This window comes from Tinamus guttatus, unplaced genomic scaffold (assembly GCF_059628265.1).
Source record: "Tinamus guttatus ecotype Peru unplaced genomic scaffold, ASM5962826v1 Tinamus_guttatus_pri_ptg000052l, whole genome shotgun sequence".
Lineage (NCBI taxonomy): Eukaryota > Metazoa > Chordata > Aves > Tinamiformes > Tinamidae > Tinamus > Tinamus guttatus.
Window position 1 is genome coordinate 10,419,895 of NW_028288586.1, and position 18,872 is coordinate 10,438,766.

At 38.8% G+C, this 18,872-nt stretch overlaps 1 protein-coding gene across 1 annotated transcript in view; it reads right to left on the minus strand.

Moving 5' to 3' along the window:
• DOK7 (docking protein 7) overlaps positions 1–18,872 on the minus strand; it is a 59,723-nt gene that overhangs the window by 39,873 nt on the left and 978 nt on the right. The window contains exons 3-5 of the mRNA XM_088539997.1: positions 16,784–17,014; positions 13,110–13,310; positions 4,188–4,307 (exon numbers count right to left, since the gene is read on the minus strand). Of these exons, the coding sequence (XP_088396123.1) occupies positions 4,188–4,307; positions 13,110–13,310; positions 16,784–17,014 (552 nt within the window). The remainder of the gene's footprint in view (positions 1–4,187; positions 4,308–13,109; positions 13,311–16,783; positions 17,015–18,872) is intronic.

The window sequence follows — 18,872 nt, forward strand, 5'->3', positions numbered from 1 at the left end:
ACCCTGTGATGTGATTTAATCCCACAGAACCTAGACTATCAAATTCAGTCAAGCCCTTCAATTCAGAGCATGCTTTCTTTTCCAAAACAGAAATAGTTCCCTTGCTATGAAGAAAGCTCTTTTGTGCAAGGCAGTCACTGAAATCTCCTTAAACTCTGCTTTGGGGCAAAACTGAAGGATTACATGAAATTTTGCTGGGCTAAAAATGTCGCTGATGGAGACTTTATTTTTATATTATGCTGGTGGATATTCATTAGAGCCACATCAGCTGCTCATCGTGGGAGATTTTGAATCCTTTGGCAATATACAAATAAAGTTTCACAGTGATTCAAAGCTCTGGGGTTGTTTGGCAAGCACCTGTCAACAAGAATGTATCATATCAAGTTAAATCAACAGCTACCTAAGATAATCTCAAATTATGCACATCTTTAAAATGCAGCATCAGTGAATTAATCTTAAATAATTAGCTCTTAAAACTGTTAAATAAAGTTACGTAAGTTCAGCTGAACATCCGTCCTTTCCTCCTTTGTAACTGCAGATTGTAACATTCACAAATCAGACCTAGACCCTCACCTTCATGTTAACATCTCCACACCTTGCAGCATGTTTGGAGAAATGAAAAGATGTAGAAGTATGAGCAGGAGCCCCTTGGCACAGATACTGCAGAAGGCAGCTACAGAGCTGCCTTGCAATGATCAAAGGTGCATCAAGCCTCACCAGGAAGATCAGACAGATCGTCAGCAAGCTGCACTGCAGGCTCTCCAGTCACTCACAGAGCAGCCTAGAAAAGCTTCCAAAATTAAGAGAGAGCATCAAGACTATCAGCATTACACTTGGGGTCCCTCCAGCTTGCAGAACCAGGCTGTCCTTTAGCCTTGGCCAGGCTGGCCGATGACAGATCTGCCCATGCAACAAAAGGTGTCACTGATGGGCTGCTAGGCCTTCACCTCATCCCGTTTGGAACCTAAGAAGAATCTTACAAGTGAACAGAAAGAACGTAATACCCACCTGAGAAAAACAACTCTCAAACAATATGCATGCAAATTCATGTATGGGTTACAAACCATGCAATCAGTGACTCATTAGTTTGTCAATATCTAGTTTTCTATCAAGACAAGAACATAAAATCCTCTGTCTACAGTCTACTTTCTAAATGCCTTCTCCAAGGAGAAGGCAGAACAAAATAAAACCCACAAAGCAGTCAGTTTTGGCAACTGTTTTTGAACTAACAGCTGGGAAAAACAACCCATCCAATGACCTCCTGCCACTTAAAGTCATTAACTAAAATGCTAGATTGCCTCAAAATGTTTACAGGTATCTACACTACGTTTCCATTCCCACTCAGTGTCATTTGCCTCAAGTTTAAAACCCGACTGTGCAGCCTTTAATAAATCAAAGCTTCCAATTTGCCAATTGTGTTACCAAAAGGAGCATTTTGGCAGAGCTTTCCATCCTTAAAGAGTTCCAAAAACTAAGCACTGCACAGTGCTTAGGTTAGTGTAACTACCTTCTAACCTTCTGTTCCTTTTACATTTCATTTTGGACGTACACATAAAGGATTATTTTATTTGAGAGAATATTCATGTTTATATGATGGCATCTTCCATAGAATCACAGAAGAATTCAGGCTGGAAGAGACCTCAAGGGACCTCCCACTCCAAGTGAGGTCAGCTATGAGATCAGAACAGATTTTGGTATTTTGCAATGGTCAGTCTGTATAAATGTTCCACTTTTCATTATTTTCATTATATATTTTTTGCAGATGACACAATAAAATGCAGGAAATGAACAAACACATTTACATTAAAAAGAACACCAAGCTTTCAAAGAGATAAGTTATATTTTTTTTTAACTATATTCCTGAAGTACAGATGGGAATATTGTACTTCAACAAGTTACCCTTGCACATGCAGTTTACAAGATCCTTTGGACACTGAGCATTTTATACATGTTTAAAATGGCACTATGGAAAGTAAAAAACTTGTCATTTTTCAGTCCTTCTCTTCAATTCTGTCTCTTATCAATTTCTATAAATTCCATGCTCATATATAAATATTTCAGTGGTCCATTTAGTATAAAGTGAGCTGTTTGTACATAAGGAGTTCCTGGCTTAATTGCATACACAAATCACAGTTAAGGTTGTGTAGCACTCTACACTGCAGTAAATACCAGTAACATTGGCTGTGTGTTTCTAGGTAGAACCCACAACATGGTTTGATTTACTTAGCTAGGGTGTAGAGATGATTAACCTAGTTAACATATCACTTTCAAGAGATTGGGTGAATTTCGGTACTCTTGTCAGATGCAGCATGCAGCTGGTAGAGACTTGAGCTTTTCAGTAGTACGGTACACTCTGTGTAATGGCACAGTTAATACCAAAGATTAGTCTATGGATGAATCACCAGCACAGAACATGTCGATGTGCATTAAACAAGTCTGTGCAAGATCCTGAATGGGACAATAAATGAACATCTGGGGAGAACCTAAAAAATAAGGACTGTGTGAAGGGGCAGGTATACAAGGGGTGACAGGACTGGGAAGCACAAAGGTAGAGACACAGAAAGCCTGCAAAAACCACAGCACATTTCTCTACTGAACACAGAATGGATGCTACTGCTCCTGGCCATGGAAACAAAATAACATCTAGTGGCTAAGTGGATCTTCATCTCATTTTAGTGGGAGGTCCATGAAGCAGATGAGACAAAGACGTCAGATCCAAGAAAATGGGATTTCCCTCACGACCAATCATCCATCCCTGGATATTCCTCCAACTGCTTCATGCACTCAGAGACAGACATCTTGAAGAAAGGAAGGGAATGGTATGTGAATATATAGAGTAATACACAAACACAAGGACACAACAGCTGAACTGATAACTGTAAGATGAAAAAGCAGATTTACTTCTAAACTTTCCTAAAAATAAAAAAGTGTCTGAGAGAATATGACATAAGAAAAAAAAAGTAATTATTTCAGAAAGATAAGAGAATAATATACATTAGTAATACAGAACACCTTAGTTGGTAATTTGGGAGCATGTTCTAGATACGCATTTTTGCTAAATGAAAGATTTAGGATTGTATATGCATAATGCAATTCTAGAAATGTAGAAAAATATGCCTTCGTAGCAAAGTTATAAGTGTCAAAGTATCAATATTGATTTTTTTTTTCCTTTTTCAAACACTCCACATTGAACTATGTGAGCACACACCTCGAAGAATGAGGTCTTATTGCCAATTATGTATTGTGATTATTTTACTCATTTTGACATTTCAACTATGGAAAAGAAAAGAAACTGAGCCTGGTATGTACTGCATTTGCCTTAATTTAACTAACTTGAATTAATTTCCACAGATTTTACACTCTAATCTTTTTCTTCACATTTCCTTCCCACAAGCGATTATCTTCAGGCTTGTTACAGCAATAAAGTTATGTCAAATTCTTATCATTTGCCGAAAACTCAAAAAGAAACTCTTAACATTTTCTACAAATGCTGTCTCATCCTCCACCATTCTTACAGCCTATTCCCTTCACACAGACACTTCCACAGATATTTTTCTGCAATCTCATTTTTCACACTCTTCTCCTATTTGCCACAGTCATTCCAACTCCACATTGTACTTCGTCATCTGCTAAAGTCAAAAAGCAACAGGGCTTACTATGATTCCATCTAATTTGCTCTCTCAACATTGCAGTGCATTCAGCATTTACCACGAAATAGGAAAAGGAATTTAATTCTCACACACCAGAAAGAAAAGCTCAAGCTGCAGAACTGTAATGTAATCCAGAGCCCCAAGGTTGACAGGACTTTGAAATGAACTCAAAATGCCCCAGAAGTTAGTTTTCCTGGTCTCAGCTCTTTACACTATCAAAATAATAACATGGATCCAAATTGACTCAAGTTTAAGACTAAATGTTAGAGTTCATCTCAATTCAAATTATTTTATTTTAGCATTGTTAAATAAGAGAAGGCTAGGTTAGCATTATCATCAGAACAAACGAATGAGCCAGAGCAACAGCAGAAACCGGGTACATTCAAGTGGTAAATTTATACTGTGACATTTCAGAATGAAAAACACTTTGTACTTTCAATGCCCTTGGAGTCTGCAAACTTACGACAGTCAGAGCAATAAGTGCTAGACATGGCAAGTTGCTGCTTTACATGGTTACTCTATACTTCCTATATTAACCTGGTAAGACTGGCCGCAGACCAAAAGGGCCTTTCGTCGGGGAGATACCACGGACGATGCAGTCGAACAGAAAGCTGATCTGCTCTCCTTCAGCGCAAGAAAGGAAAAAGACACCAGCCCCTGCAAGAAAGCACAGCATAAAAGTGTTTGCTTTTTCTTTTAATTGCATGAGAAATTTATTTAGCTGAAGTTAATTATAAATATGCTCATCCAAAGAGGGTTAATTGCAAGTCATGAACAGAAATCAACAAGTTCTACAGAGAAAAGAAGAATAGTGTCAGGTGAGCACATGTTACATCATCAAAAAACATACAAATTCAATAGCTACCTCATGATTTACATTAATTCTCTGACACCCAGGCAATTAGAGGAATGTCAAAATACAAGCCACGTGCCTAACAGTTGTCTGGGTCTTTTATTCTGGGTCTTCTTTATTATTTTATTCTTTCAGCTACACCTGAAACTTTGTAGATCAAGTTTCAGCTATGCAAGTTTTAGGGATTCTGAAAGTATATTCACCAATATGAACCAGATTAATTCCAGTTCTATCCAATTTTAACATAAAACAGCCTTTTATGTAACAGCAGATCAGGTCTGGGTTATATCGCTGAATTCCATTATAAACTAGCAGCCATTTCACCCATATTTCTACTTACCAAGACAGCTCCTATATGCCTACTATTAACAGAACGTAACACGACTCTGCAATGTTGTCATCAGATCTTTACCCTTTGCTCTGTTCTGATATTTTGTTTTCCATTCATTAAGAATAGCCCTAACCAAATTAGAATGAGAATCATTAAACAAACAAACAAGCTCTGAGCTGCATGGCTACATGGACAACACACAAGACCAGAAATGCTCCACACAACATTTTATTTGAAAGTTAGCTGTCCCAATGCATCTCCCATCAGGAAAAGGTATAGTTGGTATTTTGATGACCTTAAGTTGTCAGGCGAAAGTCTGCCCCAGGCCACCTCAATAAGAAGCAACTTCAGGAAATAATAAATGAGAGAAATTGAACAGACATGTACACTTTTAAGAAGTGCTGCCAGTTCACCAGAGCCACATATACTAGAAAACCCAATCTTAGTACAGGATGTAAAATTTTGCACATTACTTTCTTAAGGACTTGACCTGTACATGTCTCTCTAGTCTCTTTTGAGTTACCTGCACATCCCTGACATTTTTACCTAAAGCACTAGGGCTGAACTTGACCAAAGCACTTGCATCTCCCATCACATTCCAGACACGCATTCAGTCACACCAATTGGGATACCATTTCACTTAAGCAAGGAATATGCGTTTGATTGCCTGATGAGGGAATATGGCATTCAGAGAAAGGGAATAGCAAGGAGCAGACCCAAAACCAAATGAACTATTTCAGTAAATTAGATCCAGCTCGCAAGCAGTAAGTTAACCATCCAGGGAGAACATGTTTTGACCCCGACTTATGTCATTCTCAATTAATGGCACGTCTTAAGTCTCTGCCTGTGCTCTACTTATATCCACTCAACACAATGCTGTTAACAGCATCTTCATAACTTCGTTTCTTGTTCCACCACCTTTTATCCACTTCAAAGTCAGTCCTTCTCTAGTCAAAGAAAGAAAAACTCTGCTTCTGGTACAGTTTATTTCTTCTGGAGAGCTGCTATAAGCTCTACTGACATCAGAACTGACTTGTCGGTATAAGTTACATCTATACTTAAAGGTTAGCTTGCCAACCATTTCTAGGTTACAAGGTCCCAAACATGTTACTCCAGACTCAGGATGCACAAATATTACCACTATGTTCAAACAATTCAATAGTCTCCTCCACACACACAAGTACAGGAAAAGTAACCCAGAGCTAAGCCCATTTCCCTTTGCACTTCTGTGATGCCATTTTTCTATTTACTTTTTTTAAAGCGAGTTTATCCCATATTTTCTCATTGCACATATGTGTGCACATTGGCATTATTATTAGAGACCACTCAGGAGATGACAATAACTATATTATTAATAACAATCATGCAGCCTAACAGATACTAGTACATTATTAGAGGTTTGGGTTGTGACACATCTTGTCCTCATTTTGCCTCCCTAAAGACCAAGAGTCAGAGAACCCTGCCGTTGAAGAAGCTGGGTGAAAACGATATATTGAGGAATGATTCAAAATCTAGGTATTGCCTGGATGAAATCATCCCTAGAAGGAGTTCTACAAAGAACTATTTCTGCAAGAACCATGCATTTGGAAATCCCCAAAACAAGCATGGTGGTCTTTATATACCTAGTGCAAATAATATGTGTGCATCTACATGTAGGCACTAACCTAGTGCATGTGTATAAAATGTTTCTTTGGAGAGTCTGTTATTAACATAATCACCATAGTATCTAATCAACTCTCACAGGAAATATTTTCTTTCTTGTTTTGCTAGACAGAACTATATTGAAAAGAGTCAGACAGTCCTTGCAAAGCACATCTGAAGAGATGAATGAATAGCTGGTGTTTAGCTGAGGTATGTTTTAAACACATTAAAAAAAAATACTGTTTTTATGTTAACGGCATGAAAAAATGTAGCTGAGAAATCCTCTACTAGAAATCATGCATCTCAGTCATGTGCTGGAACAGATTCGGTGCACAAGCATTTGGAAGCTGAGGAATATGTGGTATGCATCTCTGTAATACCATGCAGCTGTTTACTGGAGCAAAGACCTTGCTCATTCTCTCTCCACAGGGCAAGAGACTTACTGAAAAGCAGCCTGCACCCGCTTGCACAAGGCCAAGACACTAAGCCAGTCCTCAGTGGCATTTAGCAGTAAAGCAGTGTATGGTTCCCCAGATGGTAAAGAAGTTGCCAATTTCCCCAAACTTCCAAATATGATTAAACCTTAATGTTTGACTTGAATTCATCACACTAAAAAAAGCTAATCTCTGCACAATCACATCAGGAAAACGCACAGTCCCAGAAAATTACTTACATCTTACTGCCTTCTGTGAAACCAAGGGAGGAAGAGCCCATTATTCACCATGAATTATTACTCCTAGCAGCACTTGGCAGACAACATCAGAGCCCAAATTCCCTTGGCTTCATGGCAGGTACCAGCCACGGCAGCTCAGTACATGGCAATGGCCATGCTGTTCCTCGGACCAGCTTTAGAAAATGTCTCGGCTCAGTTAGCCCTTGCTCTCTCTGCTGAAAATGCTATTCCAGATTCCCATTACTACCCAATACGGCATGAGTATGGCTATTGAAAACAAAGCAGCTGAATAAAAATAGTTTAGTCTGCAATAGGCTTATAGGAGACAACAACAGAATAACATCTGCACGTTAACACGGAAGCTTTCATTCACGCCACTATCACAAAATTTTAGATGCTACTCCAGGTCAACCATCTCTACTGCTTTTAAGTTTCGGAAAAATTCTCGTTAAAAATTCCATTTATTATATGGATCTTCTTTGACCTTTCCAGCATGTCCACAGCTGCTTCTACTATTTCAGAACAATTTTTAAGAGCCAGTTGCAGAAGTCTTCACAGTGAAGGAAAGATATTTTACCAAAATATCAAAATGAACACAGAAATAACTCTGCTCATCCTGCAGCCAACTGCAGCAGTATCACTAACTCTTTGAAGCAGAGCAGCCAGGGGCTCTGCAAGTTGCAAAAAAATACACATTGATTTCAAACTAGGCTCTGCAACTAGGAAAACAAAAGGCTGTTTTATTTATTTATTTATTTATTATTTTCCTCTCCAGTCTGTTCCACTAAGCAAATCTTCCAATTGCCCCACATTTCTTTTGGCAAATGGTACATGCGTTATGGAGCTCCCACTACAGAGAAACCAGGGGCGCGGGAAGGGGAGAGAAGAATTTTGCCCCAGAGATGAACTTATCTGCAGCTGCCATGAACAGAAGAATGGATTATCTAATCTCTCACAGTACAATGCAGTAATTGTGATATCAAGAGCTAGAGAAATGCAAATTGTAAATGTTTTTCTCTATTTAAATATCATCTGGTGTTATCTAACTTGAAAATGCACCTAGATTTAATGTTTGAAATATCAGCATTATCTCATATGTTTTCCCTCTGATCATATAGTGCACCAAAGAGTTGGGAAAACAAAACAAAAAAAGAAACCATTCATTGAGCACCTAATTCAAAACCTTAATTGTACACTTCATATTTATGAAAAATTCTGTGAGAAAGCAAGGAAGAGAAGGGTAAGAAAGATTCCAATCCTTTGTTTTTATTAAAACAAAGGAACAAAAAAAAAAAAAAAAAAAAAACTCAGCCCTACGAAAGCAATATCCACAACTGAACTCTGCTCTTATTTGGGGTTTCTGGGGTTTTTTTTCTTTGAATGGAGGGCAACAGCAAGGAAAAGTAATCTACACCACATCATCGGTTCTTCTCAGTGTGAGAATCGGGCATGACATCCACCAGGTAAACCAAAACTCCAGAAGTAAGGTTCTAAAAATATCTGAATTTTTGTATAATGTAAATAGTTATGGTGTTTCATGCTCCATTATGTCATTTGTATTATCCATCCACATTTTATACCACAACATTTCAGGGCCAGTTGGCACCCTGATCTGTGAAATGAATCATCTAAATTTTCTGCAACATGGAGATAGGATAGAGCAGCACTTAATATGCTCAAATCCAGAACAAGTTACAAGTAAGGAGCATAAATGAAGCTGTTTATATTTCCTATTATTTCCAAATCTTCTTACATCGCAAAGCAATTAATCTTGCGAGCAGTGCCCAGAACCTAGGGTCTGTACCCAGAGCTGGGCCCCTAATCACAAGGCTACAGAGTTGCACTCCATCTTTCTCTAATCCCAGTGACATCTGTATTCCTGGTTACACAACAAGACAAATTCCAGTCCTTCCACTGCCGCTGAGCTGTCGTTTCTCTAGGCACCAATCACTCCTCGGCACAAGGGACCCAAACACTTGAAGCTGAAGATGATGGCCCCATCACACACCTCTCTAACAGAGCACACTAAGTGCTGTGCCCACGACTGGCCTCCACAGAACAACAGAGATGCGGATGTAACTGCAGTGAGTTCAGCAAAGGGCCACTAAGTTCATCAAGAACTTGGAGCAGCTGGGCTTGTTCAGCATGGAAAGAGGAAGGCACAGGAGGGAATCAAATCAATGTATATGAATACCTGACAAGAGCAGGCAAAGGAGATGGATTCTTTTTAGTCCAGTAACAGGACACGAGGCAGCAGACACAAATTGAAATACAAGAAATTTCATTAAACCTGGAACAGGTTGCAGAGAAAGCCTGTGGTGTCCCTATTCCTGGAAATATTCAAGCCCTGGGCAAGCTGTTGAAGTTGACACTGCCTGAGCAGCGGAGTTGGATTTGACAGTCTCCCTTCCAACCTCACCAATTCAGTGATTTTCAGATTGCAACATCCAAACCGCAAGTTCCATTCTGATCTCATTCTAAAACAATTAGCTGCTTACTGTACAATAGAAGCTTAGTAAGTAATATTCTACAAAGCTGCATAACAAATAGTACTGATCAATATTGTTATAACACAAAGGAACTGCTATAGCAAATTTTCTCTACTGAAGCAACACTAACCTTTGAAAACAAACTACCATTTTTTTGTATTACTACACGACTATGCAAAAGCTAACAGGAAAAAAAAGTTGTTTTAGATCAATATTTTTGTTGATTTACTTTCTTTCTAGCTTTCAAAATCCATTCAACAGTGTGAGTTGGCAATATTCTGTGTACTAAAAAACAATTCTTTCAGATCAATTAACAGTAAATGAGAGCTCCTAATATATTAATAATGTCACAATATATGCTAGCATTCACTACCCAAACACAATAAAAACAAGAGAACTGAAAATGTTATTCCTTAAACACAGTACTCAAACTGCACAAGCTGAGGTAATCCATACACACAGGCCATTGAACATTTTTGATATCAAATAAAAACAATCCATATTACCAATTTGATTTTATTTGAGAAAATATCCATCATTAATAAGAGCACAAGCAATTCATAGAACTGTAGTGTGACATTTGCCAATCACAAATAAACAGTACACAGTCAGCAACATAGATCCATTTCATCTTAAAATCAAAGGACAGGAAAAGATGAGGAAAGGAATAGATGGCAGGTTTGCTTGAACTCAGGACTAAGTATGCTAGCTAGATCTTACAGAAATCTACCTTTGCTCTCTACTTTCATGTCTAAGTGCCTTGGTGATGAATACTCAAAAGTCAGATTTGAAGTGACCTCAGTGATACTCAGATTTCTGGATACAGACAATTTTCAGACAGCAAGTACAGAACAAGGAAACAAGAGGTTTGGGTAAGCCATACAGCTAAGGAACATACTGTGCACGGCTCAAAGCAAGGCTCTGTAGGAAGTTCTTCCTAGGAAACTACCAGGAGGCACCTTGAGGAAGACCAGAATCCAGCAGGGAGGACATTTGCTCTAAGTTTGCTGCCTCTTATCTCCTACAGACCCTCTTCTCTGCTGATTCACAGAGCTAAAAGCTACAGTGGTTATAAATTAAATATCAGTAGTGTCTACTTCCTTGAGGAATGTTTCTGGTGGAGGAAAAAAAAATGCACTAAATACTAGAGACTTCTTTACTTATCCAACCTTCCCAGCAGTACCAGGCCTGGTAAGCCAGTCTTACTCTAGGTATCTGCAGCCATGTTACACATCAAGGTGGTTTAACTACAACAGTAAACACCACAGGAAAAAATTCCTAGTTAGTTATACGATAATCACCACAAATGGGCCTGCCAAGTACTGATCTCCAGTGGTGAACCCTGCATTTTCCAAACGCCTTGGTTGAAGCAGCCACTGAGGAAAGATCTTTCTACACGAAGGAGAAGATAAACAAGTCAGTGAATTTCATTTTGATCTACAACTACTCCTTACTTTTATCCTTTCAAGAAGGAAAGCTGAAAATGGAATCATAACCATTCATCTCCTTAACATAAAAACATGCACACTAAGTCGTCCTAAATCTCTTCTCTGTATATCCTATCATAGCATCCCTCTCAGAAAGGGTAACACGCATAAGAAATGCAGTCAGCGTTGCAAACGCTTTGTTAGCCAGTGCTGAGCAGTCCCTTTGGAAAAAGCACAAAAGAGACCAAATTGTTCCCTTTTCAGGGGAAAAATCCTAACAGCTATCATTATTTTCTGCTAGTCATTTTCGTTTTTGGATATCGCTCAGAATACATTGTCTCCTTCCACACTCTAATGAAAGTCTGCATAAAATAAATGATTGTGATCCACAGGCATCATTTGCAATAAGCTATGTACTCCAAATGCAAGTCATTATTTAAAGCCCTTAATGGTAAGAAGATAAACTCTTCTCTGGAAACAACTTTTTGAAGAGTAATAGGAGAAACTTGATGCCAAAATATCACAAGGCTCTTGTACTTTTTACCCAACACATTAGTTGTCCCTAAATAGCCTCAGTACAACTAATCGCACAAATAGTTAAATTTTATACTCTCTCATTTGATGAATTGCATGTTTACACAGATTAAAACAGTTATCAATCTACCTAAACATTGCCAAACTTACTTAAGGCTGCTAGCACTTCTACTTCAGTTCTCTACATTTTTTTTTAATACAAATTCTAAATATTTAAATAACTTAAGATTTCATTAGCTCAGAAAATGATGCACTATACAAAGTCCAGCAACAGCAGCAGCCTTTTTTTTTTTTTCCTCCCAAAACACACACATTCAACTCAAGAATGCTTACAGGGAATGGAGGACTTTGTGGAGGTTTTTATTCAAAATGTACATTTTCTAGGGAATATTTTGGATCCAAATTACATTTGCACAGCAATACACTTACAGAATTCTAGTTTGCATTTAAAGGGGTGTTTGCCCACAGAGGCAGAAATGAAAGACTGCTTTATGCTGCATAGAAAATAAATTGCTCAAATCCATCTTACAAGTGTTCATGGATCTACAGAAATTTAACCAGGGCCAACTGAGAGGATTGATGCTGCTGACTTCCCCTTAAACTTTATAACCATTTAGTTAGCTCAAGGTCTAAATACAACACCAGGAAACAAAACACTGGGGGTTCCAGTTCCTACACAGTTTAACATTTCAGTGAAGCAGAATAACCTTAAAAGAAAATAGCTTTGTCTCCTCCCAGGCTACATCTATAATTCATTTCTTCAGTGGCAGCAGACAACACTTCAGCCACAATCTCCAAACTAGTCGCAGAAGAATTTGAACCAGAAAATTTCACATAATACATAAGCATCCTAAATTGGGAACTTTTAGGGTAAAACAGAGTACAGTCAATGCTTGCCATCTTTATAACTCACCTCTGTTCTTTTCAATAGGCAAAATAAGTAAGAGATCTCACTACAGGAAATCAGTCAAGATAATTTATTCCTCAGGACTTCTGGCAAAATTTAGGAAGAAGGGGGAAATGATCATCTTTGGATTTGCAACAACTTTTTAGTTTGGCAAGAGAAGCGGGGGGGGGGGGGGTGGGAAAGTCAAGTGTTTTCACACTTCACTGTGAAAAAATGGAGAATTGGAGAAATAATATCCATTTGCAATCACAGATCATCAGCCTGGAATGACTCTAAACTCTGCTTCTGAGACCAAAACTTTAGTGGGCATAATTCAAAAAACATTAGGTAAGTAGCAAAACCAATCAAACCAATCACACCATCAACTATTCTATCCTACAAACCAGTCCCTAACATTTCATCATCTTTTTCTTGTTTGGTGTCCCGTAGCAGCAGTTGACTCAACAGCTGCTGGAGAGCCACTCGCCGATATCTCAAGGCTGCTTATACAAAGACTGAAAGCTACACAGTTGTTTCTCACAGCTCAATATTGACAAAACTAGTACTTACATTTCTACAAAAGGTTTAAAATAACTTTTAGGAGATAGTTTCCAATTGTACTTACAGAAGCCACACCTGGTACCCCCTTCAAAGATGAATCCATTTGGGACAGCTCCGTATCGACGCAGATCCGAGAGCTTCCACTGCCCCATGACACTGGGAGGAAGGTCTTTTACAAGGACGAAAATGTCGTTGCAGAAATGCAGCGTAGCAGGCCCACTCTCTAGTTTAGTGCCAGGTGCTACGAAAACTTGAAACCTATGAACTATTAAACAAGGAAGGAAAAAAAAAAGTTACTATAGAAAACAGAAGTAATGTACAGTGACTTCTGTAGCATAAATCATTTTTTTCAACCATGGTCTGTGTCTGCACTACTAGGCTCTGACATCAAGATTTTAGGTGAAGCCCAGACAAGTCTGTCAATAACTATAAGCTTATTACTTTCTGTTAGGCCAATTCAGTATTTAAAAACAAATTCATCCCATCGTAATGCTAAACTGATGAGATGCTACTTATCCGAAGCCTTCCAGGCTACACCTATTTCAAAATAGCCAGTTATCCAGCCCACGCTTAAGTCATATCCTTCTCCTACCCTTCCATCACTACAAGTGATTCTGTTTCTTCCTTCCAACAGCTTATGTCTTTCTTCTTACATCCATGAACCTTTAACAGTGTCCAAGGAGCCCAAAAGGCAAAGCTGAAAGAAACAGGCAAGCTCTAACCAGTGCTCTGTCACTGACTCATTTGCAACCTTTAATCAATTGCTTCACTCCTTTCCACACATTGTCTTCTCCAGCAGTAAAACTGGGGAAAATTATGTTTTCCTACCTTTGTGAATCTTTGGGGAGCTGGTGACTATAGATGCCCAGACATTTAAAATGACTGGGAAATTAAATGATTCATAGGTAACTGACATTTAAGAATGTTTATTAACTCTTCATATTTCACAATCCAAACTTCAGAAGAGCGAGAGTAAAAAACATCTTTCTCATTCGAGTTTACAAGATTCAGCTTCATATCCTAACTCTCCTATCTCCTATATTGCAAGTATTCTTACCTAGAACATGGGCTGTTCTAGGCTGGCCTCCCAGGTCCTCCTCCAGGGCTGCTGCATGAAACACTTCAAAGGCTCAATCTTCCAAGCATTTCAAGAGAACAATTTAAGTGAGCAGGCCCCTAAACTTCAAAAAATACTATCCTGACCTCTATTACTCCTCCTCTAAGGTTTTGCTTTATGGTTAGACAAAAAGTCCATGTTGACCTGGGAAAGCGTCTGGACTGATACATTTCCAGTCAAAGGTTTTCAGTGGGGCATTAATCAAGTGCATCTAGTTTTCTGATTATCCATTAAAGATCTTACAAACAGCTTCTTATCTACAAAATCTAAAGGGTAACCTTCAAGTAACATCATTTCTTACAGCCCCTCTGCCTCTCTCTTGTTCCTTCAAGCATCATGAATCTCAAGTAGGCTTCTCATTTAAATACTATCTCTATTCTTAGTTACCAAGTAGCAGTTAGTTAACTTCTCATCTATGACGTGCATTTGGTAAGTTCCCTGCGGCTCCAGCAGAATTAGCCACAAAGTCATTCAAGAGAAATGTTTAAGGAGCCCGAGATAGACCTAACCACAGCTCTACTTACAGTTTTGCCCCTAGTACTGCTAGAGAGCAGTCAAGAGTCACCTAATGACCTCTTCTGGGTATCAACTATGCAACACAAGCTGTCTACCTATAAACTATGAAAAAGGTGTCAAAACCACCCAAATAAATGGCACATCTACACAGTTAACTTCAGAGTTACTTTGCTAGTAATAAAGTTATAGGAACAGAAGCACTGGGATTTTTTCTGCCTCACATAAATGAGGAATGGGACACACTGACACAGCTTGCTACAACCTACAGCATCTGCCAAAAGCAAAGAACTGCAGCTCAGATTCTAGGCACCACAGTGAAACAGAAGGCCCAAATTTGATCAACCCCAAAGCAGAGAAAGAAAATAAATAAAACCAAACACCAACTTACAAATAGCCTCCTAGCTGAAAGGATGCATGAGGAAAAAGTACTAAGAAGCTCCTCATTTGCTCTAGCTAACCTTTTACTCTTCAGAGCTATTCACTGCACTGTCCCCCAACTTTCTCAGTATCAGCTGTGGGCTCAAGCACTCTCTCACACCTGACTTGTACCTCGCTCACTTCTGTGACCCCTGCTCAAGCACAGCATCAACTTCATTCCACAGTAGCATTCCAGGCTTATAACCTCCAATTCACTGGCACATACAGCATTGTCTTCTCCATCTCCCCTGCCTGGTCAGACATTCACAGTCAACATTCAGGAGAAACTTTTTCCCTTTCCTGTCTAGATCCTCTTTCCCAAGGCCTTTTTAGTTTCACTTCTCAAACTCTGTGGTCATCTCTCCAGAGCCTATTTTCAGCACTCATCCACCTTAGTCCCAGGGCAAAGAACATAACTGTGTGAGCCTTCACCTCCACACAAACTCTCACCCTCTGTCTCTACTCCAATGCTGCATCTGGAACTACACCTTCATCCAATAGGCCAAACTCTATCATTACCTCACCCAAAGCTTTATTTAATAACTCTCCTTCCTCTGCTTCACCATCACTAACAACCTCCATCACCCTTGCATGCACATTTAAAGCAAATACTCTATGCCTAGACTGCACCAGTGCAAGATCACAAAAAAAGACCTATTCTATCAACTGCACATTCTGCTCCAGCTCTTTTAGTATAAATTTATACTGTACAGAGACCCTGAATTTAACAAACTAATTGAAAATGTAGCTATATTGTCTTCTTTCTAAGTGCACCATATAAGCCAGATATATGTACCTGTACTGGTCAGGGACCCACTCTAGCCATTCTGCTTGCATGACAGTTTGTATTCGACAGATCCAAACTGTACATCCATATGTCTCTATTCTGATACTGCTACCTAGATATGAGCTCAGTAGCTATAGCACATTTGTGCAAAATTCAAAGGCCACCCTTCTCACCTATGTTCACACTGCCATGGAACAATTGTATTGTTATAGATCCCTTGCCATATGTTGTAGCAAGTGATGGCTGAAGACAGAATGTGCATCTCACACATCCATCCTCTTCCCCTAGTCAGCACCAAATAAACCTAAAGAACAGTTACTCTAGATTAACTGTTTACCACTCTTTATTCACAACTGCATATTTTAGAGCTGCTGATCAGAGAAGGGGAAAAAATGCATGAGTGAAGCTATGTGAGAAAACTGTGTCCAATAACTCTCTATTATAAGATGTTCCATCCTGAAAATATGTCACTGCTAGTGTCTTTAACCAGAGAGAATATCTTCTAGGTTAGTAGGATGTTCATAAAACTGGCATCAGACCAGCCAAATTCTATTTAGATCATTTTAGACCACTTTTCTTAAATCAGGCTCCTTCTAAATCCCGTCATCAAAAACACAAGTAAATTGTAGGCACTTGGACCACTAAAAGCTTTCACTACCCAAATCAAAAGTTAAGTTGAAAGTTCCCACAGTTAGCCATCAGTACTGAGCAGTAATGCTCAAAATTATCTTAAGAGATACCTGCTTTGAGATGCAAAGGAAAGAACAGACTCTTCATCATCAAATGAGTGACAATCTTTTCCTTAACTCTACTTTGTTATTTGCATTTTAGCTCTGCTTTTCTTTGCTTTCTTCACAAGAAAAAAAAAAAAAAAAAAGGACTATGACAAGGCAAAGGTTACCTTCTCCCAAACTGTAGCGGATTCGTACATCCCACGCATACATTGTTTCCTTGTTCTCAAATCCAAGCATCACAACTTGAGAGAGACAGATGATTGCAAGCGTATGACTCAAGCCCTCATAAGAGAGCCCAGGATCCAAGCCACAGATGTCTTCTAAGGTCATGCTGCTCCTCTCCTTATGCCCTTTCGCTCGTTCAGATTTATCCTTGTACACCAGCATGAGCAAACAGTCTAAAAGAAGCAAAACTGTCAGAGAGGATGAGGCAGAACAGAACACAACACCATCCTCAGTATTCTGATTCAAAATAAAAATGCTTTTCACAATTGGAGGGTCAGTCTGATCAAGCCAATATTAAGGAATCTGTTTTCTTCCCCACTAAGTGCAGTCATCATGTGCAGGGAATAAATATTGAGGGCACTTTTCAGCTGTAATCTGCAGGCTCAGAAATGAGAAGGTAAGTAAAAACTCTTCTCAGTTATTCTCCTTTTCAAAAAATGAGTGATTTGCGGATAACCTGTGTCTGGAAGAGAACTGACTCATTAACTCTGAACATTAGGAGTTACACTATGATAGCCGTTCACATTACAAATGCTAAAGCTGAGGGACTATTGTCATCTGTATTTCCATTAGAACATATTGAACCACAAATGAAATTCTTACAGTAGTTCACAGATTACTCAACTACTAAATGGTGAGCAGACTACACTGCCAGAGAGACTGTTAGTGTCAGCTCAGGTTTCCTAGTTAAATGTTACACAGTAGCTATTGCTAAATAATCATTATGTGCTGCGCTTGCTTTTTTTTTTTTTTTTTTTTTTTTTTTTTTTTTTTTTAAGTATTTGCTTGTGTCACCACTTGCTTTTAACCCCTTCCTTGAGATGTTTATTGTCCAGTAACTATGCAGCAGAAAAAAAGTAATCCAAATGTCAGGATGACATGGGAAACATACATTTCATGAGCAAATCCAAAGGGGAAGGGGAAAAAAGCACTCCTCCACCTTTTGCATTTGCTAACAACTGCATCTTCCTTTCAGGTTACCTTTTAAACTGAAATTAATAGTAAAAAAAAAAATTAAGTTTTAACATCCATAGCTTAAGCTGATTTAAACACTGCAAAGGAGAAAGCCCCCCTAGTGAATGAATAATGCATGTTATGGGGGGCTCCAAGTCTTGGCAAGGTGCCTCTGCTGGGAAAAGGGCTGGCACATCTCCAAAGAGGTGGAAAAATGACTGAAGGATTGAACCGCCTGTTAACTACAGCAAAATTCTGCCTGCATTCCCAATTGTTTTCTTGCACCTGTTAGCAGAAACAGCTGCAACTATGATATTTAAGAATCCCATAACACAGCTGTGCATCCGAAGAAAGAAAAACTAAGGTTTATAGAGCAAACTAGCAAAACACTGAGAGGAGGTCAGCTAGCATGGGCTAATTCAAATGGCTATAATAAAGATAGTATTTCTGAGGAATATGCTATACTCTCAGTAGATTTTCAAATTAAGTTCCCCCATCTTCCTCCCTGTAAACTTTGTTTCCTCATACTAGAAATCCAGGCCCACACTCACATGGCTAAATAGCAACACTAGGACCAACAGATGCTCGCTCTGGAAGGGAACTTCAGGAAATTCAGTCTAGATGTGGATTAAAAGAAGTATTTGAAATGCTAGCAAGTTAACTATAACAAACCAAGTAACAAGGAGTGGGATCTGAGCTTCAACTATTAAAATATATAATATATACTGAGCATTCCAGCAACAGCCTAGAAACAATTCCATAATTCATTGTGGAGCAACGCAGATCCACAGTTAGCCCTGGAAACACATACTGTACAGGACAAATATTTTTCCCCTTTAGAAATAGATGGGCTTCTTGAAACCTGCTGTTTCCTTTTTAATTTTTATTTTTAAACTGACATGTTTTATGTCAAAATAATCACCAATCACCAATTTTTGAAGCCATCCTGAAAAAAAAACAATAGAAATAAATAAATAAAGAGCTCTGAACTGACATTTTAAAGGGGGAGCAAGGACGAGTAATTATGCCTTGGACCACAGCTTTGGGACTGTTTTACTTCACCTCCGGTCAGAACGC